The sequence below is a fragment of the Saccoglossus kowalevskii genome, chromosome 21 (genome assembly GCF_978046115.1).
Source record: "Saccoglossus kowalevskii chromosome 21, keSacKowa6.1, whole genome shotgun sequence".
Lineage (NCBI taxonomy): Eukaryota > Metazoa > Hemichordata > Enteropneusta > Harrimaniidae > Saccoglossus > Saccoglossus kowalevskii.
Genome location: NC_140661.1, coordinates 5,683,657 through 5,707,430, shown reverse-complemented (window position 1 = coordinate 5,707,430; position 23,774 = coordinate 5,683,657). Strand labels below are relative to the sequence as shown.

Genomic DNA, 23,774 nt, shown 5'->3' with positions numbered 1-23,774 from the left:
CTGCCTACGGGGTTCCAAGGTGTTTTACAGTGGTTTATATTATTTTACAAAAGTGTTGATGGACTGTGGCATTATTTTCCACAACAGACACAAGTTTAATTATAAGTTTTTGACAGTTTTGCAGTTTATGATAAGTCAGAATATACTGCTACAATTTTGCTCATAACCATGTACTTTTAGGAAACAGTCAAATAATGAATTTCTTAAATTTTGTAAAACTTAAGTACATAATATGTATCATAGGTATAAATATTGCCTTATTTTAGGAATGGTGAAACACCATGTTTATATCATAATAAACACATCTTATAATTAGTTTTTCATTAAATAAGTGTGTGTAACCAACCCCACGATCCCAGACTAAAGGAATTAAGCTTTTTAAAGCGGGAGAGTCGTCACTTGTGCACGTATGGGAACTGAATCCCAAGCGACGATAACAACACACGTAAGAACGCAAAGACTCATGGGTTGACGCTTGTTTGTAAACAATGACACGCTATGGCCATCTGACGCATGCACAGGTGACGACTCCTTTGATTTAACAGACGTTGATCCATTGATGTTGCCCCTTACTTGCATGTTAATATCAGCTAAAAAATCATGCAGGAAAATTAAACAATAAACCGCTGTTTGGAAAACTAACAGATTACCAGTGTGTGCTATATTGCCTGTTAAACCTATAGCCAACTAATGACCTCACGGGGAAAATCTTTAGTATTATTTGCTATTGTCAACAATGAGCTAGAAAGCTGGCTGACAATGTATTGAATGACCTAAGGTCAGCTGTACCTACCAGGGTAGTTGTTTTTTATGGATAGTCTTAACTTGAAAAAAAAACTACTGGTGTGATTTCTCAGTCTGTGTCACCTGGTACGACAAACACCTCCAGCTATTTTAACATATGAATATGTCTCAATATGCTGGCCACTGTACATAGTTAATTAGTATTTTCACTCTGTTCTGTTTATACCTGTAGTCTGTTTAGAACCACGTTTTAGTGAGTGATACTTTTAACCCATTTTGAATTAAAAAGTTGGGAAAATTGAATTGAAGATCATTCCTTAAGAATTTAAAAATAAATAAATACATAATCTTACAAATATGTATTGCCAATAAAAGGGGAAGCACTCTGCAAGACCACCAAATACTCACAACCATATGACAACAGGTTGAAATTGACATTCTCACAGAATGCAACCCTTTAGATGTGTAAACCGACAGCAAAGAGCAAAATACAGACTGGAAGGCCCTAAAATTGACAAAAATATTGTACAAAAATACCTGTGAATAGGGAAACAGTGGTGGTAGAACAGACATCTTGGTATAGTCCTGTTGTACTTGGTAAATATTCTTTTGCTGTTATGTAAACTGAAAGTAATAATAAAACATAGTTAATTGCAAGATTTTGTCACATTTATGTTTTTTTCTGTTTCAGTATGGACAACCCCAAATCATGAAATGAACAAACTCAAGGGAAAATATATAACCAAATATGAACGGTTTTAATGATAAACTTACGAAAACTAATTTAACATATGGAGTCTATGTCAATGTTGGCAAAATAATGTAAGACATATATCGCAATCCCAAATTATGGTGCATTGTGGGATAGTTATGTTAGATTGCAGATTCATACACAATTTATGATTGGCATAGTTGTGTTTGATTAACTATCCCATAATACATTTGATCATTTGCAATATGGCTACCTAGGTCATTGTTGCCAATGCATTCACAAGCCTATGTGAAGCAGTTGGTATTATTGTGGTAACTCTTGATAAAATAGGTGTAAAACAGTTTATCAAGTTCTGTAATTTTATTGCCTCCTTTACACAAACACAAGAATATCATGTAACTCAACTTCACTAGATAAAATCACTACTTGGCTGTATTGTCCTGGTTCACATTCAAACAGGTTGTCAATCTGTTATCATGAGTAACACAGACGTATTTGTAAAAAACACATATCCCTTTGCTTTGCTGTCTATCCAAATTCATGTGCTTCCTAGTTGCCTGCTTGATCTCAAACTAAACTGACCTTGCCCTAATTATATTACAACTTAGTTGCTAAGAGATAGTGACTGTTTCTGTGCAAACATTCTATTTTGCCCTATATTCAAATAAGCCGGGTTTCGTGGTCAGTGAACTAGTGAACGTGATAAAATATGCTGGCCTTTGGACGACAACGACAGTCGTCTTTGATTGAATCATGATGTAGATCTACTTTACTTTATGTGCCAGAACCCTGTTGTCTTGATTATCAAGTTTGAACCTAATATACAGATTTGAATGCTGCTCATTTAAGAAAAAATCTGATGATTTTGGTCAAATATAAAATGGCAGACAGTTGATTATCTTGGATTGGATTGTAACACAAATCAACCACAGTTAATGTTCTAGAACACAATTGTCTGTGAACCAAGAGTCAACCAAATTGGACTGCATGTAAAATTGCTTGATAGAACCCAATTTATAAGCCTCCGCACTGTGTCCAGTCATGGGCTAAACAAGTATGCAAACTCTTAGTGATACAGCTCTACTCTCATATCTGTTGATTGAACTCAATAACATTAACTATCATTATACTGTTTAGAAAAAATTACAAAAATATTCACTAAAATTGTAGGATTAAAGATATCATTGACAAATAACAATTCTGATATAAGTCCATCTATTGTATACATACCAATTGTCAAAGCAATCAGGCTGCTTGTTTATAAGAGGAAGTTAAAAACATTTTTGTTAACCAAAAATGATAAATATTTTCTAACTGCATATCAAATATAAAAACAATTGGGTATGTATTTTTCAAGAAGAAGTTGATACCGGTAATATCATTTTATACCAAAAATGCACAGAATATTCACTAAAGATAGTGGAATGAGGAAAATTGTCATAAAATTATGAATTTATCATGAAATTACAAAATTCTGATAGTGGTCCAACCAAAGAACAAATAAAATGTACAAGCTGGTAGTTTTCGAGAAGAAGTCAATAATATCATATTCACTGAAAATACTGAAAATACTGAACTTAAGTTATCAGGAAATGAACAAATCTGTTAGAGGTCCACCTAACCGATACTGAAATTGGTATAAATGTATTGAGATGGGAAGCATTACTATGGTAAATAAAATAATATGTATCTATCTAATGTAAAGCCTTGTTATAATAATTCAGGTATGTTAATTTAACATCAAATTATGTTTTATAATTTAATTCAGTGTTATACTAATTTGTACAACATATCCGATTGTGATTACAATCCTGTAGATTAAGAATAAAGTTTCATGTCTTTGAAGTGTGTTTTGAATTAGTATTATTAAAGCACTATGTGTAATAGCAGCGAGAAATTTCAGTGAATTTTTAATTTCCCAAAATGTGAACTTTGATAAAGGAAACAATTATTCCCTAAATACACTTCGATAGACAAATGAATATATGTCAAGTACAGTACATATCTCATTAAAGGGTGGTGGTCATCGTGCCACGTCCTGTTCAGTATGGGACTCAAAGCAACATACACAACGTATGTAAAATCATAGACCCTCTAAAAGAGGGTCTATGGTAAAATACATTGTTTGTTTACATGAAATCCAAACACGCGGTGTGCGACGACCACCGACGTTTAACTTTTCTCACCAATATTTAAGTGCAACATTGTGCCTATTGTTTTTGTATTTTTCTATAATTTTGGACAAAATAAACACAATCACTTACTAAATAGGGTAACATATAAGCGCATCACTAATAGAAGCGCATAGCCAATCACCCAAATATGACTTACGATATAATGATCTTAAGACACACCTTATGCACTAACTAAGTACTATTGAAGGAAATGTAAGTATAGTTACCACCGAAAAATTAAATTGCTTTCAGAGTTGTTAAAACTTATTTTCTTTTAAACAAACAAATTCCACCCAAGTTGTTTACATACAAATATCAACGCAATTGGGAAAGCCATTTTCAGGAATAATTCGAAAATTGAATTTTTTACCTAAATTGAATCGACAAAAATATAAAATTACAAAATGAGCAAATCTGAGAGAGGTACGTTTGTAAGGGAGTATGAAACCCATAATGCTGGTGTGTGTCTTTTTAAGAAAATTGAGGTCATTGAATGACAATCAGTGTTATGAATATAAACTCAGAAACTTGAAACCATGGTACACCACCATTCGCCCTACCCTCTCTTTTCTACCCTCCATGCCCTACTATGGAACGCCGTCACTGTCTTATGTGGTTGTCACTAAGTATATGGCGACATTGCTGCATTATATAACGAGTTGCTTTTAATATATGATGAAAATACGTTTATAAATGGTGTCGTTTGACCAATATATGGCGACATTGCTTCTATATATGATGGTGTATTTTTAATATATGATGACAAAACGTTTATATATGGTGACGTTTGACCAATATATGGTGACATTGCTTCTATATATGGTGGTGTGTTTTCAATATATGATGACAAAACGTTTATATATGGTGTCGTTTGACCAATATATGGTGACATTGCTTCTATATATGATGGTGTTTTTTCAATATATGATGACAAAACGTTTATATATGGTGTCGTTTGACCAATATATGGTGACATTGCTTCTATATATGATGGTGTGTTTACAATATATGATGACAAAACATTTATATATGGTGTCGTTTGACCAATATATGGTGACATTGCTTCTATATATGGTGGTGTGTTTTCAATATATGATGACAAAACGTTTATATATGGTGTCGTTTGACAATATATGGTGACATTGCTTCTATATATGATGGTGTGTTTTCAATATACGATGACAAAACGTTTATATATGGTGTTGTTTGACCAATATATGGTGACATTGCTTCTATATATGATGATGTGTTTTTAATATATGGTGGCGCTCTTTTCTTATACAGTGACGTTAGTTTTATATTCAGTGCGCATGCTTCAACATGAGTTCACGAGACGTCAATATACAAAGGTGAAATGTCAATATATGATGGGGTGCGCACTTCAATATATGACGGATATCACAGAATGCAGCGCCCCTGCTTCGCGCATGCGTGTGCTATTATTAACAGCGGACCATGATGAAGGGAATACTAGAGAAACTTGGTTTAGGAAATTTATCTCAACGGTTTTCCGACGAAAGAATAGAACCTTCTACTGTATTAGCCATAACGGATGGTGAACTTGTTCGTCTAGGCATAACTACGATTGGGGATAGGATACGTATTCGAGAGATGTGCAAGCCGAATCATGAAAGTGGAAATGACAGTGCCGATACTGGTGAGTCAAGTACGCTGCACATGAGTTTGGCAAGACGTGTTTCACATGAAAGAAACATGTTGTTTAGGCCTGGTACCAGTAGCAGGACATCGAATTCAGGTCGTAGGACATCTCGAAAAAGAAATCATCCAGCTGAAACTACCAGTCCGAGAACATGGACGGCTAACTTGTTTTGCTTAGCGAATAGAAATACAACGACTGTTCTTCACAAAGTGAACGAGCCGAACTTCATAAAGCAAGTCTTGGCGCCAAGAAAATTCAGTTTTTTGCCGCTGACGACGAAGAAACTGTAATGCAGAGATTGACAGACGACGATAAAAGTTTTCCTCAGTTACGTTGTTGCGGTGGATTTGAGTTATTACATTGTGTGTCTGGTTCTAGATTACTGACACTCATTTCCTGTCCATGGATCGTGAGTGACTTGAAAGCCAGTTTGGGACCCCAATCTAAGATCTACCTGCGTCCAATACAGACAAATCTGGACACTAAATCCACTGCACCAGTAACAATATCCACTCTTCAAGAAATATGCAAAGGATGCAAAAAAAGTTTCTTGGTTCGAGAATTACGATCACACCTGTGGGAGTGTACTGCTGTTTTTGATGTAAGTGAAGATGACATGCCTTCTGAAATCAAAGAAAGCTTAGAAAGAACTCCCATGTGCTGAGAGTATTAGAAACACATTAAATATAATTCGAAATTACTTAGCTGAAAACTAATTATTTAAATCAGAAAATTAATATGACCAGATTTGAGTGTAAAACTAATGAGGTCTGCGCAATGTAACAGAAAATCTATGTCTCCAAGTTTAATTGAAATGTGATTAGAACCAAAAAATTATGAATTATTATGCTTATTAGGGAATTAATATGAACAGATTTTTACCCCAAACTAATTAGGTTTGTACATTGTCCTAGAGCATCTTTGTACTAAGTTTCATTGAAATGGAATAATTAGTACCGTGAAAACTCCAAAATTTCGACTCCTCTAAAAATTCGTCCGCCTATTTATTTGCCGGGTTTCGGTGTTTTATTTACCTCCAAATTTTCGACTCCACTAAAAATTGCCGACTCATTCTTATTCGAAAATTGCGACCAGTTTTAGTTTTCCCCCAAACGAAAAAAAAAACCGATGTGAGCGTTCAAACGGGACCTTCCTCGAAGGCATGAATCCGGGTTTCTGATTGACTGAGAGATTTTTATTTTATTGGTAACGAAAATATATTCTAAATAAACAAAGTTTCAAATAAAAACGAACACAAAAATCTCGGCATGCTGCGTTTCTGAATTGTTGATTATTACTGTACTCAGTAGTGATTATAATAATGTACACAAAATAAATTTGTTGAATGGTTATGAAATACAAATAAAAGTCAACTTAGTTTCATCGTAAGCGAATGATTCCGGTCTCGTATAAACGTTTGATGCTGTAGGATATCCGCCATGTTCTCTTAGGTCAAATAGGTCAAATCGCTAATTAACCAATCAAAAAGCTGGATGATGCCAACGTGTTCAAATTACCATAGCTTATTTAAATATGTTAATGTTATTGAACGCAATGCGGAAGAGATTGATGTTGTAGTACGATATTTTGGCTTGGATTTTGATGCGAAAACGGCATGATTTTTTTTAAATAAAAAAATTAGTTGTTTTTAAAAAATAAACTGGTCATCTGAAGAATAATTTAACATTGTTCACAGTGATAACAGCTCATTCTCGAAAGGAAGCTTACCCGCTCACGCTAGTCACGATAAAAATCATACACGTGTACTCTTGAATAGACAGACGTCAATGACTACGGTAAAACTTACTCTATTTTAGCCGGCAGGATTGATTGAAATGTCCGAAAAATGACGCCAAAATACACCTTAAAAGTCCCATTTTATTTTCTTAAATCCCATTTTATTTTTTAATCCAAGGGCGAATTTACGGCAGAATTTGGTCCCTCAAATAAGGGACACGTGAGCTTTGATTCTAACCGGATACATTGCACTGGGTCGGGGAGATAGTTTGCTAAACTTCCATGTATCTTTTGTCCAATGGGTACCTGTACTTCGAACATTCGCAAGTTTTCCTAGGTAGTGCGAGACAGCTTTGTCTTTTGACCTATTAGTTTTGTGCTGACCTCTTCTCCGCGTCTTGATGTTTTGTTTTGCTTGTCATAATACTCACTGATTGATGACTTTGTTTAGATTTTGAGTTACAACTCGGCCACGACCTTTGCTTTTACCGTGAAACATGAGGAAGTTTACGTCAATTGACGGACATTGCATTTTTTTAAAAACTAATGAAGCACACTGTCTATCATCCCCATTTTTTCATTTGCTGATTTCTATTCTGAAAAATTCGACCGTCCGAAAATGCACCTTAATTTTGACTCTAAAAACACGTCACATTTCTAACATCAATTATTTAAAACCGGTCGAAATTTTGGAGTTTTTACGGTACTTTAGATATCAGTGTGAAAGCTTAAAATTGGTTAATTATGCAAATTAAGTAATTAATATGTACAGATTTTAACCCACAATTATTCAGGTCTGTCTATTGTCCTACAGCATCCATGTACATTCATTGATATGTGATGTATAGTACCTGAGATATCAGTGTGAAAGTTGGTTAATTATGCAAATTAGGTGATTAATATGCACAAATATTTACCGGAAACTAATTGGGTCTGCATAATTCTAGATTCATTGAAATGTGATGATTAGTACTTTAGATATCAGTAGAAAAGCTGAAAATTAATTATGCAAATTAGGTAATTAATATGCACAATTATTTACCCTAAAACTAATCAGGTCTCTGCATAGTCCTAAAGGATCTATGTACCAAGTTTCGTTGAAATGCGATGATTAGTACTTGAGATACCCGTGGAAAAGCTGAAAATTAACTAATTATGCAAATTAGGTGATTAATATGCACAAATATTTATCGAAAACAATCAATCTTTGCATAGTCCTTGAGTATGTAAGTACCAAGTTTCATTGAAATGTAATGCTAACTACTTATATCAAATGCTGAAAATTAATTAATTATGCAAATTAGGTAATTAATATGTACTGATATTACCATAAAAACTATCAGGTCTGTGCAGTGTCGTATGACATCTATGTACCAAGTTCCATTGAAATGTGATGATTAGTACTTGAGATATCAGTGGAAAAACCGAAAATTGACTAATCATTATGCAAATTAGGTAATTAGTATCCACGGATTATTACCAAAAACTAATCAAAACCTAGCATTAGTTCAGAGCATCTATGTACCAAGTTTCATCAAAATCCAATGAGTGGTTGTTTAGATATCAGTGGAACAGTCATGGAACCACTAAAAAATAGCTAATTATCATGCAAATTAGGTAATTAATATGCACGGATTTTTACCAAAAATTAATCAAATCTGCGCATATGTTCAGAGCATCTATGTACCAAGTTTCATCAAAATCCAATGAGTGGTTCTTTAGATATCAGTGGAACAGTCATAGAACAGCTAAAAATTAGCTAATTTAATTATCATGCAAATTAGGTAATTAACGAGCATGGATTTTTACCAAAACCTAATCAAATCTGCGCATTGGCCCAGAGCATCTATGCACCAAGTTTCATCAAAAACCGATGTATGGTTCTTGAGATAGCAGTGGAACAGTCGGACACACATACACACATACACACACACACACACATACACACACATACACAGATACACACATACAGACACACTAACTGCAAAGACTCCCATTTTGTGCTTCGCACATGGGAGTCAAAAAATACACCCAATATTGAAACTACTGAGTCAAGCCACAACATGGATATATCTACAGCCAACATCGCTTTGGAACAAAGAAGTAGCTCTGGAAGTAGTAATGTTTCTTTGGAAGTTTCTGGTGAAATTGAAAATAATCCACCTTTGGTGAGTATTTTTTGAACATAGTTTTTTGTTTAAAAAATATTTCTGTGTCAGGTGCAGCATAGAAAATAGAAAATTATCCAAAATTAAATAAACTAAACAGGTGTGAAAGACCAACGACCAATTATACCAATCGCTATGTTAACAAACATCATTCCACAATAAAACAAACACAACCAATTAACAAAGTAACAAACTACATTGAGGTACTTCTGTGAAATATTAGGCTAGGTTCATTCAAAGTCAATCCATTGCTTATAAATTGTACATTCTCTGCTGTTCTTGTATTGTTTTTTACGTTCACTTGTATCATTATAGATAATTTGGAACTGGGATTGGTTCCTGTCTTTTGAGCCAGAATATTCCAACAGTGAAGTCTCACTACCAACAGCTTCAAACTAATGAAATACTTATGACCAGAGCTGCTTGTATGCTAATTAACTCATTAACCTAACAGTACATGGCATATTGCTTCTTCGACACCTAGTACAGGCAATAGCATACAAATCAACACTCACTGTTTTTAAACAACTTAAAATTTATTTCATTCTGGGCTAATCGGTGTTGGTTAACACATAGAAGAGTTCAAGTTTTCCTGCAGGGGATTCCCCCTTGTCTCGTTGTCATATACATGTACATTACACACGACACAGCCCAACTGCAAATTTGTTTATGACTTTCAACAACAAAATATGGATATTTATCACAGTAAACAATAACAAATCATAAGATGCATAACAGCTATAATTTTGAAAATCCATCAAAACTCATTTCTATTTCTGGAATTAACACAATATATATTTTACTATCATGCATTTTGTACAAAGCATCTGATCTTGTGTGAAATGATTTTCACAAACTATGTAATTTTGGCTGTAAGATTTTGGTTTGTACCAATATTAGAAATTCAATTCTTATGCAGACTTTGTTTTTTTTACTTCAGACAAGGTAACATTAAGTGGAGATTTGTAAAGTGTCAAATCTATTTTTGTAAATCCACTAAGCAACATGCCCCTCGATTTCAGTCACCTTTGACCTTTGTCCACCAGGGAGTTGTTCCTTTGGTCAACATTGTTCAGCCAATCAGTCTTTATTTTGCACTCGACACGTAGCGTCACTTCTTTTCTTAGATTTTCTTTGTTCCCCATTCATTCATAGTTTGCTACGCTTCGCTGGCTCTATTTCGCTATTACTCTATTCAGTCTGCGTCAATTTAAATCAAATCTTTTGTCTCCCGCTCGAGATCAATTTCTTTCATAATGCCTAGAAGAGGTCGTCCCAGCAAGAAATCAGCTACTTCACACATCGCACCGTACGTTCGGCCAGTAACGCGTTCAGCAACAAGAACTCCGGATCAATTAGCAACGGAACAAAGGAATAATACTGCAAGCATTATTACTCAACTTCGCCCAAATGTGGACAGTTCTACTGCCCAGAATGTTCAAGCCTCGGCTCCCGGTGCGGCAGTTGTTACTAAGGATATGTTTGCTGAATTTCAGGCCCAAGTGCAGTCATCTATTTCTAATTTGACGCGAATGTTTCAACAACAGACTCAATCTACGGCACCCCAAAATACCGCGGTACGTAACCTATCGCCCGAAAATCCAGTAACGCATTACCACCATAATCACTCTCATGGAAATAATCCTATAGTTGAAAGCAACGCCACAAATGACATCGTTTCTGCCGATCACGCTTTAAATCACCCGCCACGCAACATCGGACAGGCTCCCGCAATAATTAATGAGGAGACGCACAGACAACAATGGCACGATAGCAGCCCCATCGACGCACATCCCACTGAGAACTTTTCATCTCACAGCAATGTGTTCGGATCTCGCGGAGTAGCGTCAGATCAACTACCTCGTATTGAACTGGTGTCGCCATCTATCCGCCGTGATATTTTGGCAGGTAAGGACATTAATCTTGCTTGTCTACTCGTTCCAGGCTACACTCAAACTGACGGTCACCGTCACATAGTCGTGGGCGATGAGGCTTATACTTTGAAACCGATTCAAGACAGCAGGCTAACTCGCGCTCTGACAATTCAAGAATTCATTCTTGCATTTTCGATTTATAAAAATGTAATCTGCGATGTTTATGCAGATCGCCGTATCGAACTTGACATTTACCAACGAGACATTATTGATATGTCTAGAGGTTTTAAAGGACTGGCGTTTTACGAATACCATCGTGCATTCTCGGCAAGGGCTGCTGCGCTGCTTTTGAACCACAATGTGAAAGTCGATTGGTCACGTCGAGACACTACTTTGTTCACCTCTATTTTCGCGGGTATTCAGGCAAATACGTGTAATATTTGTAACAGCGTGACTCATACTACGGAGGCTTGTCGTCAGTTGTCTTCTACAGGCAAAAAACCAAACTTTAACGGCAACAATGCACAGCCTTCCCAAACTCATGACAGGAATGGAAGAAAGCGAGTTTCATATCAAGGAAAAGAGATTTGCAACAATTTTAATTCTTTGACTGGTTGTAAACGCAATAATTGTTCTTACGTACATGTGTGCCTCGTTTGCCATTCTCCCGACCACAATGCAACACACAGAACATGCCAGTCACTGAACAATCAAACTAAAGCCTGACTGCCTACATCTGTGTCTACACCTATATATGTTGATATTCTTGCCCAAGAATTATTATCTCACCCAGATCAGTCTTTTGTGGAATACCTCATTAGTGGCTTAAAAGATGGTTTTGATACAGGAATCAGGGACCCACCAAAAACCTCATTTATATGTCCCAACCTTCTTTCTGCACGCAGTCAGCCTGAAGTGGTCTCTAAACATCTTGCATCAGAAGTCAAGAAAGGCTACCTAATGAGACCTTTTTCCACACCACCATTTGCGGTATATCGTTGTAGCCCTATTGGTGTCGTGGAAAAAAAATACTCAAACAAACAATGATTAATTGTTGACCTTTCATCACCACGTGACAATATTGATACACCAAGCATCAATGATTTAATTGATAAAGATGATTTTTCATTGTCATATGTTAAAATCGACGATGCCATTTCTGCTATTCAAAGGAAAGGGAAAGGTGCATGGCTATGTAAAACCGATATTGTGGATGCATTCAAACTGATTCCTATCAACCCTTCACTTTGGCACCTTTATGGAATTTCTTGGAAAAAACATTTCTACTTTTTTGTTCGTCTTCCCTTTGGATCACGTTCTAGCCCCAAGATCTTCGACAACCTTTCTTCCGCTATATGCTGGATTGCGCATAACAACTATCACATTGACACTATCTTCCATCTCTTAGATGATTTCCTCACAGTTGATGCACCTACCTTTGACGCAGACCGCACCATGGCGGTCTTGACACTTATATTTCGTCGCCTAGGGGTCCCTTTAGCACCACACAAGACAGTCGGTCCATCAACAGTTCTTGAATATCTTGGTATCACTCTGGATACTGTTGAAATGCAAGCTCGCTTACCCGAGGATAAACTTGTTCGTATTCGCAAATTGCTCGATACTTTTCTCACTCGCAAAACCTGTACCAAGCGTGAACTTTTGAGTCTTCTTGGCCACCTTAATTTTGCTTGTCGAGTCATCATACCAGGACGTACTTTCATTTCTCGCCTAATCGAATTGTCAAAAGGGGTCAAAAAATTACACCACCATGTCACAATATCATCTGAGAGTAAACAAGATATCTTGATGTGGCGCAGTTTCCTCTCTGAATGGAACGGGGTTTCCATGTTTCTTGAGGCCAATTTGACACCAGCAACAGGCTTGCAACTATATACGGACGCCAGTGGCATCGGTCATGGTGGTTTTTTCCGCGGCCTTTGGTTTCATGAACGCTGGTCCCCAGAGCTAACACTCGACGACCCCAAACTATCAATTGCATTCCAAGAACTCTACCCAATCGTCGTTGCCTCTATTTTGTGGGGCCACTACTGGTGTCGTAAACGAATTTTGTTCAATTGCGACAACATGGCAACAGTTCATATCATCAACAAGGGTCGATCAAAATCACCAGCCATCATGAAACTTATGCGACGCCTCGTTATCACTGCAGCTTCATTCGATTTTATGTTTCATGCAGAGCATATTCCAGGGAAAATTAATACGATTGCCGATTCTCTTTCTCGTTTCCAGGCCCAACGATTTCGAGAGGCAGCCCCAACAGCCAGTGCAACTCCATGCCAAATTCCCTCCGTGGTAATGTTCGGCTAAATCAAGCAGTGGCGGCTTGTCAACATGCATCACTCAGCACAAGGACTCTCGGAACATATTCTACTGGAGTACGTACATGGTTCCGATTCACTGCCATGTTTGGCATCCAGGGTCGGTCCACTACACACCCACCAATTTCCGAGGACATTCTGATCTACTTTGTCGCTCACTGTGCGACATTTCTCCATCTCAAATTCATGACAATCAAAGTCTACCTGGCGGGAATCAGAAATCACTATATTGTGGGAGGCCTCCCAAACCCATTGACAACATCTCAAGGTCAACCATACCTCCGTCTCCAACACGTGCTTCGAGGGATTCACTGCCTGCAAGGTTCCACAACTCGGCCACGCTTGCCAATAACTGGAGATATCTTAAAGGGCTTATGCGCCCTACTTCGTAATGGCGTTTTCGGGCCTTATTTTGACCTGTTGCTCGAAACAGCTTTCCTGCTCGCCTTCTTTGGCTTTCTTCGATGCAGCGAACTGACATGCAATGCAAGAACCTTCAATCCCAAACTTAACCTTTGCGTTGGTGACGTCAATTTTATCATGGTTGCAGGACAGGTTGATTGTGCATCAGTTCGTATAAAAACTTCAAAGACCGACCAGTTTCGACGAGGGTTCGAACTTCGTTTGTTCCCTACACACAACCAGTCATGTCCAGCATCTACACTTCATCAATTCTTCTCTGTTCGCAAAAGTATGAATGCTACACCTAATGACCCATTGTTCTTGCTGCCTGAAAGAACTCCGCTTAACCGTGATGTGTTTACGACTTCATTGCGCACTCTCCTCGCCAGACTGGGCCTGCAACCCCAGCTTTTTGCCGGCCATTCATTTCGCATCGGAGCAGCTACGACTGCAGCAAGTGTCCATCTGCTCGACCACCTCATTCAAACGCTTGGTAGAAGGTCTAGTAATTGCTACCGTGTTTACATTCAAACACCTGAACAGCTTTTGAGACAGGCATTCCAAGCATTGTCAATCGTGTAACTCATCTATTTTCGGCCAAACACCTGTTTGGCTTTTGTGGCTCGCTTTTAAAAAAACATTAACAATCACGATATGATTCAGTACATTGTTTTCATAACTTGCGTTGTGTATTCTTGTGTTTATTCACCTTGTGCCTGTTCTGCATTGGACCGCAGTCCATTCTCATCATCCACCTGGGCTGCACAGCTGCCTGGCACCCAGGACCCCAACTCCCCCAGGTCGCCATTTAGATGTCCCCTGGGCCGAGTGTTCCTCCTTTCCCACTTACATTTACAGCGTAGGTCGAGAGTACAGCGTATTCCTCCCTACAAACATTCCCTTCACCATGCTCTTAACTGGACCGCAGTCCATTCCCATTTTCCACCTGGTCTGCACAGCTGCCTGGCACCCAGGACCCCAACTCCCCCAGGTCGCCATTTACATGTCCCGTGGGCCGAGTGTTCCTTCCTCCTTTCCCACATACATTGACAGCGTAGGTCAAGAGCACAGTGTATTCCTCCCTACAAACATTCCCCTGTCACCATGTTCATGCTCTTAACTGGACCGCAGTCCATTCCCATCATCCACCTGGGTTGCACAGCTGCCTGGCACCCAGGACCCCAACTCCCCCAGGTCGCCATTTGCATGTCCCCTGGGCCGAGTGTTCCTTCCTACCTACTAATACTTACTTCATGGGGGTCTCTTTGGTCACTCTCATTCTTCATGCCCTTCGCTTGGGCTAAGGATTCCATCCTGCCCCCCATTAAAGGGCGCGGCGGCCATTTTCATGGCCACCCCCCAAATTTTCGGCTCTTGCAGGAAATCCTTGACCTTGTGTGACCCTGGTCCTGCGTGACCTTGGTACCCACCGACCGAAGGGGCCCCCTGCCCAGCCTTTTTACAGTCTTGTATTTTTATAGTTTTGTATTTTGTAGTTAGTGCAATTTTATTCAGTTTTCTGTTTGCAATAAAAATATGTGTTTTTTACTCTACTTTTGTTGTGGTGTGCATTTACAAAAAAAAAAAACATTCCCAAATTCAGATCACAATTATTTTTGCAACCGTAATAATTACAGACAGTATAATTCCAAAGGTTTCGCATGAATTGTGACTCTGATTACTTTTATATCTGCGCATGTGTGTGTCCGGACCTGTATGTTACACATGGCTAGACCGATTATGTTCAAACTTCACACATACATCATACATAATATTATGCATATGCACATCAATTTGTTTCACGATCTGATTCAAGATGGCCAAATGGCGTCCTTTTTTGTGCTGAAAAATCATCAAAATCAAGAATTCAAACTTGGTACATATGTTGAACATTAAGGGACCTCGATGTATATCATTTTATTTTTGAATTTGGATTCAAAATGGCTGGCTGAATGCAGTTCTGGAGCCGTATTTCTGACATGATTTGACTAATTACGTTAAAATTTTATATATTTACTATACATCATGTTATAGATATATAGATGTATTCAAAATGGCAGACCAGTGGCTATTTTGTGATAATTAATGCTGTTTATGTTTATGTTTCAACTATATTACTATAAACAAAACTATATATCTTAAGTTGATAACTGACGGGGACTGTGCCATGGCTTGTTAATTATGACCCCATATTAAAGTTGAGTGTAAATTAACCTAATGTTGTCACAAAGTACCGATGCCCAAAATGCTTTGTTTCTATTCTATGTTTAACCAGTAGTGGCCACTTGAACATAGCCAACATGCGCGTGACCATGAATATTTATTGAAATTATCATAACTATAAATTTTAATTTTTTTTAATTGAATAATAAGAGTACATTAATGTTGCTATGTAACCCGCAATTTAGCCATGTTTACCTACACTAACTTACTGGATGTCAGAATTGTTGATCACTAGTTTTTTTTTTTCTGTATTAGTATTTGCTATAGGCCTGAGGCTTTTTTTTGACTCCTGAGTGCAAAGAACACAATGTGAGTCTTTTGTGTTTACCCTGTCTGTGTGCATCTTTTCTACCGATGTCTCAAGAACCGCTGGTTTGATTTCAATGAAACTTGCTACATAGCTGCTCTGGGACAATGCACCTGATTAATTTTGGGTAAAAATCATGTGCATATTAATTTCCCTTTTTCCATAATAATTAGTAAATTTTTGACTTTGTCACTCATACATTGTATCTCAAGTACTAATCATCACATTTTAATGAAACTTGGTACATAGATGCTCTGTGACATTACACAGACCTTATTAGTTTCACATTAGAATCTGTGCATAGCATAGTAATTGCCTCATTTGCAGTCAATCTATATTGTTTGGGGTTTATATGTATATGTATTCATAATAATTATCTAATTTGCATAATTACTTTCCACATATTTTTTTAAGAATTAATCATCACATTATAATGAAATTTGGTACATTTGTGCCTCTGAACAATACACAGACCTAATAAGTTTTGGCTTGAAATCTATGCACAATAATTGCTTAATTTGCATAATAATTACCCAATTTTTCTACCTACATCTCAAAATCAATTGTTGTATTTTAATAAGACTTGGTTTTCAATGACTTTACTCATTCATTACTCACTAGTTATGATTATTTTCAGTCTGATGAAGAAACTAAACCTCCATCCAACTCTGTGGATATAGCAGTAAATGTAACCTTTGACTATTGCGAAAAAAACAATATTTCAGACCCAGTAGAAATATTGAAATATTTTCAAAGTCAAATGGTGACTGGAAGGAAATTGGACATTGATGATTCAAGTGAAGTCTTAGAAGGCCAAACCAATTTCATAATGGTTGACAGATTTGAAATTTTAAGTACTGGAATGGATGAAATTGCCTTACTCAACAACCTGAGATTGACATTAGAAGTAGAATTCTATGGTGAGGTAGGTTCTGGTGACAACAGCATCTCATCTCAAGTGTATAAAAAGCCTTTGCTGAGTTGTATATAACTATATATAACTGAACTGGTTTATTGCTTCTTAAAATTCACTATTGTAACCTATAGCTAGAATGTTATCAGTTACTATATCTACAATTACAGGAAGCCCATGATTTTGGTGGTCCAAGGAAAGAATTCTTTACAGAAGTATTGAGGGAAATAAATGATAAATATTTTGAAAATGGTTTAAAGCTTCACCTTGCAGATGACTATGAGGTTGTTGGTATCATAATGGGTAAGTTCATTGGATTTACATTAACTTGTGAATGAAAATACATGGCATGATTCAGTTATACTAGCCATCTCTGAGTAGATGCATATTAAAAATGTACAACTCATTGTCTTACATTTTCCTCAAAAAATAGGTTGATGGTGTCAGAAATAAAATATTAAACTTCTATGGTTCTTTATATTGATACCAATTTTTATACTTATTCAAAAAACAATTTTAATAAAATAATTACCATATATCATTCTTCATTTGTGCAATTGACCAATATTTTGCCTTTCTTTTTACAGGACTTAGTACATTGCAAAATGGTAGAATACCACAGTTCATGAAAGAAGAGGTTCGACAAGAACTTTTTGAAAGTACCATGCCATCACTTTGTATTAAAAAGCTCAGAATTGGTTTTGATAAACTTGGCATATGCAAGGTATGTATGGGCATTGTTGTAAGAATGCAGATTTTAAATCTCAAATCACTAAAATCAACGTTTTAGCTTAAACTTTTTCATGGGTTACGCCCAGTTACAGCATTTTACCAGCGAACAACTTCCTTGTTTTTGAGAAGTGACAAGTATTGATTATTATTACTCAGTTATGAAATGCAAGTAAAACTCAACTTAGTTTCATCGTAAGCGAATGTTGTAGATTGAATGCTGAGAACTGATATCCGATCGTCCTGAAACTGTCTTTTGACTTCAAAGGTCAAGCCATTTATCAACTAGTGACCTGACGACCAAAATAGGTCCACAGTGTTTGTATGGTGTCTTCAGCAAAACAAGGTATCAGTGCTGTTAATTTAAAGAAGTCAAAAATAGCATTTTTTCACCAAAAATCACAAAGATATTCACTAAAAATAGAGAAGTGATCATATTGTCACAAAATGAACAATTCAAATAGAGGTCAACATACCACTTGTCAAAGCATTTAAGCTGGTAGTTTAAATAAAATAGCCATTTCAAAAAAATAGTTGATGGATACAGAACGACAGAATTAGTTACATGATTTATTTTTCCCACTCAAAGCGTGGTTTAATTCTGCTTTCTAAACATTTCATTCATGTATTCCTGTATTGATTATTAACGACTGATTATGCAAACATGTGATACGCTTTGTCTCATCAATGTCAATGATGTCGGCCATTAATTTAAAAGTGATGGTGAATTTATTGAATTTCTTCTCAATTTTATTCAAGCAGTCTCTTTTGAACGGTCAATTTTGACTTCAACAATTTCAGAAAAAATCTAGGTTTTGTGCATTGTCATGTTTTTTGCTTTCAACTTTTAAATGCAACACAAACAAAGTTCTCTCAATAAGCTAGCCAGTGTTAGCACGTTTGTTTAGTTTAATGCGTTAACATCAGAAATAATAAATGTCTTTAACAGGTTGACAATAAAAGTCAAGTTTAAATCAGTTGAGATGGAATATCTATATACACCGGTAGTTACAGACAACCTGTCAGTTGTCAGAGTTGTACCTTCTACTCAGAAACGCTTTGTGGAGAACACTGGGTGTTCAGCAAATTGTACATATTTACATATTACATGTTGAATAACTTTTTTTCAGAAATGTCAGTTATTTTATTTTTTAAATATTCCTTCTTTGATTTTATTGTAGCTTTGTAAGAAGCTGCCACAGTTTATGTATATGTTTGTACCAAATGAAAATAGCATTTTGACCTTTCGGAAACTAAAGTTTCTCTTAAAGCCTGACTTCAGTCCTGAGGGATCAAACAGCCGCAAGTATGAAAATGAAGTTTATGCAGTCTTCATTGCATACCTGAGAGAAGTAGCAGGCAAGTAGATTGAATTTTTATAAATCTTTGCATACATGTTCTAGTATGTCAAATGATGATTGCATATTAAGAAATATAATATTCAGATTGTGTAAATCATATTAAAATAGACTGATAGCTTAGTTGTTTTAACAAACAAATGCAGTTCCAGGTAACTGACGTGGGCCTGAACTTAATGGATTGGTTTGGCTTTTGCTTGCCAAAAACTGTTTCAATTGTTGAGCCGTTTTATGACTCCCGTGTGCGAAGCACAAAAAAGGAGTCTTTGCAGTTAGTGTGTGTGTGCGTGTGCGTGTGTGTGTGTGTGTTTGTGTCCATCTGTTCCACTGATATCTCAAGAACCATACATCAGTTTTTGATGAAACTTGATGCATAGATGCTCTGGGCCAATGAGCAGATTTGATTAGGTTTTAGTGAACATCCATACATATTAATTACCTAATTTGCATGATAATTACTGATTACTAATTACTGATTTACCATATCAGGCATATTCAGTGGGTTTTAAATTCACGGTTTCGTCATTTAGATAAAGTGTTCTATGCTAAATTTTACATATTCACTGGGTTTTAATTTAGCGCAATTTCCAGTCAGCAAAATAAGCAAAACTAAAACCCAGTGAAAAATTAATCCTTTTACAGTAGCTGATTTTTAGCTGTTCCATGACTGTTCCACTGATATCTAAAGAACCACTCTTTGGATTTTGATAAAACTTGGCACACAGATGCTCCAAACTAATGCGCAGATTTTATTAGTTTTGGGTAAAAATCTGTGCAATATTAATTACCTAATTTGCATAATTAATTAATTTTCAGCTTTTGATATATCAAGTAGTAATCATCATATTTCAATGAGACTTGCTACATAGATCTTCTCGGATTATGCAGACACCTGATTAGTTTTAATTGGATATTAATTACCTAATTTGCATAATGTTCCACTGATATATAAAGAACCACAAATTGGATTTTAATGAAACTTTTAAAGAGAACTATGCAGAAACCCAATTAGTTTTTTGTAAATATTTAATATGCTTTAATCACCTAATTAACATAATTAATAATAATAATTAATAATTAATTAACACTGATATCTCAATTACTGATCATCACATTTGAATAAAATTTTCTACATAAATGCTCTAGGACAATAGACAGGCCTGATTAATTTTGATTAATATTAATTCTCTAATTAGCATAATAATTCATAATTTTTTGTTCTGTTCTGTTCATATTAGTTACCTGGTTTACATAATTAGTTTTCAGCTTTTCCATCAATATCTCATGTACAAGTAATTTTGAATTAATTTTTAATGTGTCTTCAATACTCTCAGCACACGGGAGTTCTTTCTAAGCTTTCTTTGATTTCATTTTGTGACAATACTCTAATTTTGATGATATTTTTGTGCTTTTATGTAAAAAATACTATTTCTGACTCAATTGCTGTAGTATTTTATATGTAGGCACCTAAAAGGAGCATTTCTGATTTTATTAGTCTCTGTTCGGACGAAGTCTGAAAAGAAGGACTTATAATTCGGTCTCTGTCCGTCCGTCCGTCCGTCCGTAGTCATATTTCAGAATCCTTTGGACCGATTCCGTTCGTTCTTAGCATGTGTCTAGTACTTTATGTGGGACATGCAGTGGTTTAGCGAATTGATTCGAAATGGCCGACTGGCAGCCATCTTGTTTTTTGAAAATGTTGTATTTTGGACATGCTTTGTCAGTTTTCATTCAAATTTGGTACATAGATTATACATGTTAGGATACATGTCCATGACAATTTCTTTTGCAATTGGATCAAAGATGGCCGACTGGCAGGCATCTTGTTTTGTATTTTAAATGTGGTATCTTGGACATGCTATGTCAGTTTTCATTCAAATTTGTTTCAAAATCGGATCAAGGATGGCCAATTGACAGCCATCTGACTTTTTGGCCTTACTACTATATTTCCAAGATTTATGTGCCATTTTCATTCGTATTTGGCACATACATCATACATGTCACTTTGTTTCATAATCAGATCAAAGATTTATTTGAATCCATGTTACTGTATCTCTGTCACCCATGTATCATTTTCATTGATATTTAGCATGTCATAAATGGATACATGTACATGTCAATTCAATTTGCAATTTGATCAAATTTGGTCGACCGGCGGCCATCTTGTTTGATTAAAATGTCACTTTTTCTTTGCTATGTCTTAAACCGGAGGGGTCATCACGCAACACATGTTCGAATTTGATGTAAATAAACAATATGTTGTAAACGTCACTTGGGATTCAAGTTTCAAGGACAAGCTTGCGAAAACCCCTCCACTTTAATATGACGAGCACAAAAAGAACTTTAAAAAATTTAATGGGGACTGTGTCATTTTCAATTACTTGTTAATTTTGTGGCAATATCTTCAATTATTTAATTTTGATACTTTCAACAATTTCTCAAAAAAACTGTTGCTGATTGCTTTAATTCGTATATGTACATTCCTTGAATTGACCAGCATCAGATGTGTTCATTTTGTGACAATATCTTTAATTACATACAGGCTGCTTGTTTATTTGCTACTTCGCTACAGGACCAATAATATTTAGAACTCTACTTCATCAATTCTGTAGTGTAGTGTGGTGTAGGGTGGTGTGGTGTGGTGTTTGGGTTGTGTGGTGTAGTGTGGTATGGTATGGTATGGTGTGGTGTGGTGTGGTGTGGTGTGGTGTGGTGTGGTGTGGTGTGGTGTGGTGTGGTGTGGTGTGGTGTAGGGTGGTGTGGTGTGGTGTAGCGTGGTGTGGTGTTCCGGTTGTGTGGTGTAGTGTGGTGTATGGTATGGTGTGGTATGGTGTGGTGTAGGGTGGTGTAGGGTGGTGTGGTGTAGTGTGGTGTAGTGTGGTGTGGTGTGGTGTAGGGTGGTGTGGTGTTCGGGTTGTGTGGTGTAGTGTGGTGTAGTGTGGTGTAGTGTGGTGTAGTGTGGTGTAGTGTGGTGTAGTGTGGCGTATGGTATGGTCTGGTGTGGTGTGGTGTAGGGTGGTGTGGTGTGCGGTGCGGTGCAGATACATAATTCTTGACAATGTAAAATTGACCCCAATACATCATTCTATTTCTTAATTTATTGTAGGTGGTAGAAGATCGGGGATTACATTGAACCACATTCTGAAGTTTGTTACATGTGACTACCATGAGCCAATTTTAGGATATAGAGAAGGTCCTTCATTATCGTTCTATGAAAAGCTAAAAGATGCATTATTCTTTCCTACTGCAAACACCTGTATTAATATGCTGAAGCTCCCAAGAGCATGTCTTGATCAACAACTTCCAGAAAAAAAAATACTGTTGGGCCTGTATGATGAAGCCTTTTTAAACCATTTTTTTGGAAATATATAAAATGTTGCTTCTTTTAATTTACTTTTTCCCAGCATGATATACTATGATTACATTAATCACTTTTTAGCTCCGCTGTCGACTTTGTCGAGGGGGGCTTATCATACGAGTAATTTTTCTGTCGTCCGCGTCAACTTTTAGCTCCGCTATCGACAAAGTTGACACAGCTGTTCATATTACTGATTGTCCGTCGTCATCAACTTTACAATCTCAACTTCTTCTTCAAAACCGCAAGTCAGAATGTTTTTTAATTTGATATGCTAGTACCTTTGATGGTTCTTTCTCAGATTTGTTCAGTTCATGTCAAAATCTCATTTTTGGTGAATATTTTTGGGAAAAAGTAAACTTTTCGACTTCTTGTAAAAATCCGATTACTTTGATATTACATATATAGGTACTACATGTGTACCTCTCTCAGATTTGTTCATTTCATGATGATATCTTAAATTCTCTAACTTTGATGAATATTTTTGTCATTTTTGGTGAAAAGTGATATTTTTGAATTCTTGTTGAAAACAGTTCGATTGCTTTGATACTATACATATTGTTCATTTTCTAATGATATCTTCAGTTCTTTAATTGAAATGTTCATTGCTAACAGCGGGGCTATCTCAGCCGTCAGGCTGCTTGCTTTTTTTACAAAAAGAAATAATTGTTTTTTTAGTCCTATTAGCGTGATCGCGAAAACTAACCTGACCGCTAAAAAAAATCCCGACTGGACGCATCTGCGGGTATTTGACTGATATTAATTATTCATGATGTCAATGATTATTCATGAGTGGGTGTGTGAAAGTAAACGTGTCCTTTTAAAGGTTGATTCGATTCGATCGCAGAGATGGATGCTCGTCAACATCTTTTAATTAGCATAATCACTGGAGTGATTCCGCTCCGGTTTTCATTCCAACGCAGGGGGTCGCCTGCAGATGCATCCAGTCGGAATTACTTTCGCAGTCTCGTTAGTTTTCGTGATCGTGTTAAAAAGGCTGAATTGACAATTAATTATATTTTTTTTTGTAAAACAAAAAAGTCCAGAGTATAGTTTCTTATTCCCGGTTTCTAGCA

At 36.4% G+C, this 23,774-nt stretch overlaps 2 protein-coding genes across 5 annotated transcripts in view; one reads left to right on the top strand and one right to left on the bottom strand.

Moving 5' to 3' along the window:
- LOC146729589 (uncharacterized) overlaps nt 1-23,774 on the bottom strand; it is a 44,131-nt gene that overhangs the window by 4,558 nt on the left and 15,799 nt on the right. For all 3 annotated transcript variants that reach the window (XM_085495315.1, XM_085495316.1, XM_085495314.1), the window contains one exon: nt 1,282-1,368. In XM_085495315.1, the coding sequence (XP_085351441.1) occupies nt 1,282-1,317 (36 nt within the window). In that variant the 5' untranslated portion in view covers nt 1,318-1,368. The remainder of the gene's footprint in view (nt 1-1,281; nt 1,369-23,774) is intronic.
- LOC146729590 (uncharacterized) lies at nt 17,068-22,803 on the top strand. 2 transcript variants are annotated; one of them, XM_085494969.1, is made up of 5 exons: nt 17,068-17,268; nt 17,427-17,559; nt 17,844-17,980; nt 19,167-19,344; nt 22,450-22,803. In XM_085494969.1, exons 1-5 carry the CDS (start codon nt 17,104-17,106, stop codon nt 22,713-22,715), a joined length of 879 nt encoding a protein of 292 aa, XP_085351095.1. In that variant the 5' UTR covers nt 17,068-17,103; the 3' UTR covers nt 22,716-22,803. The 2 variants fall into 2 exon arrangements, with proteins under 2 accessions (XP_085351095.1, XP_085351096.1); XM_085494970.1 differs by having other exon boundaries at nt 17,123-17,263.

Excerpts from the sequence above, each read along its gene's own strand:
- LOC146729590 (XM_085494969.1), top strand. The coding sequence starts at position 17,104 with ATGGTGACTGGAAGGAAATTGGACATTGATGATTCAAGTGAAGTCTTA. Across the intron at positions 17,269-17,426 it reads AAGTAGAATTCTATGGTGAG|GAAGCCCATGATTTTGGTGG; the intron begins GTAGGTTCTGGT and ends CTACAATTACAG. Across the intron at positions 17,981-19,166 it reads ATAAACTTGGCATATGCAAG|CTTTGTAAGAAGCTGCCACA; the intron begins GTATGTATGGGC and ends ATTTTATTGTAG.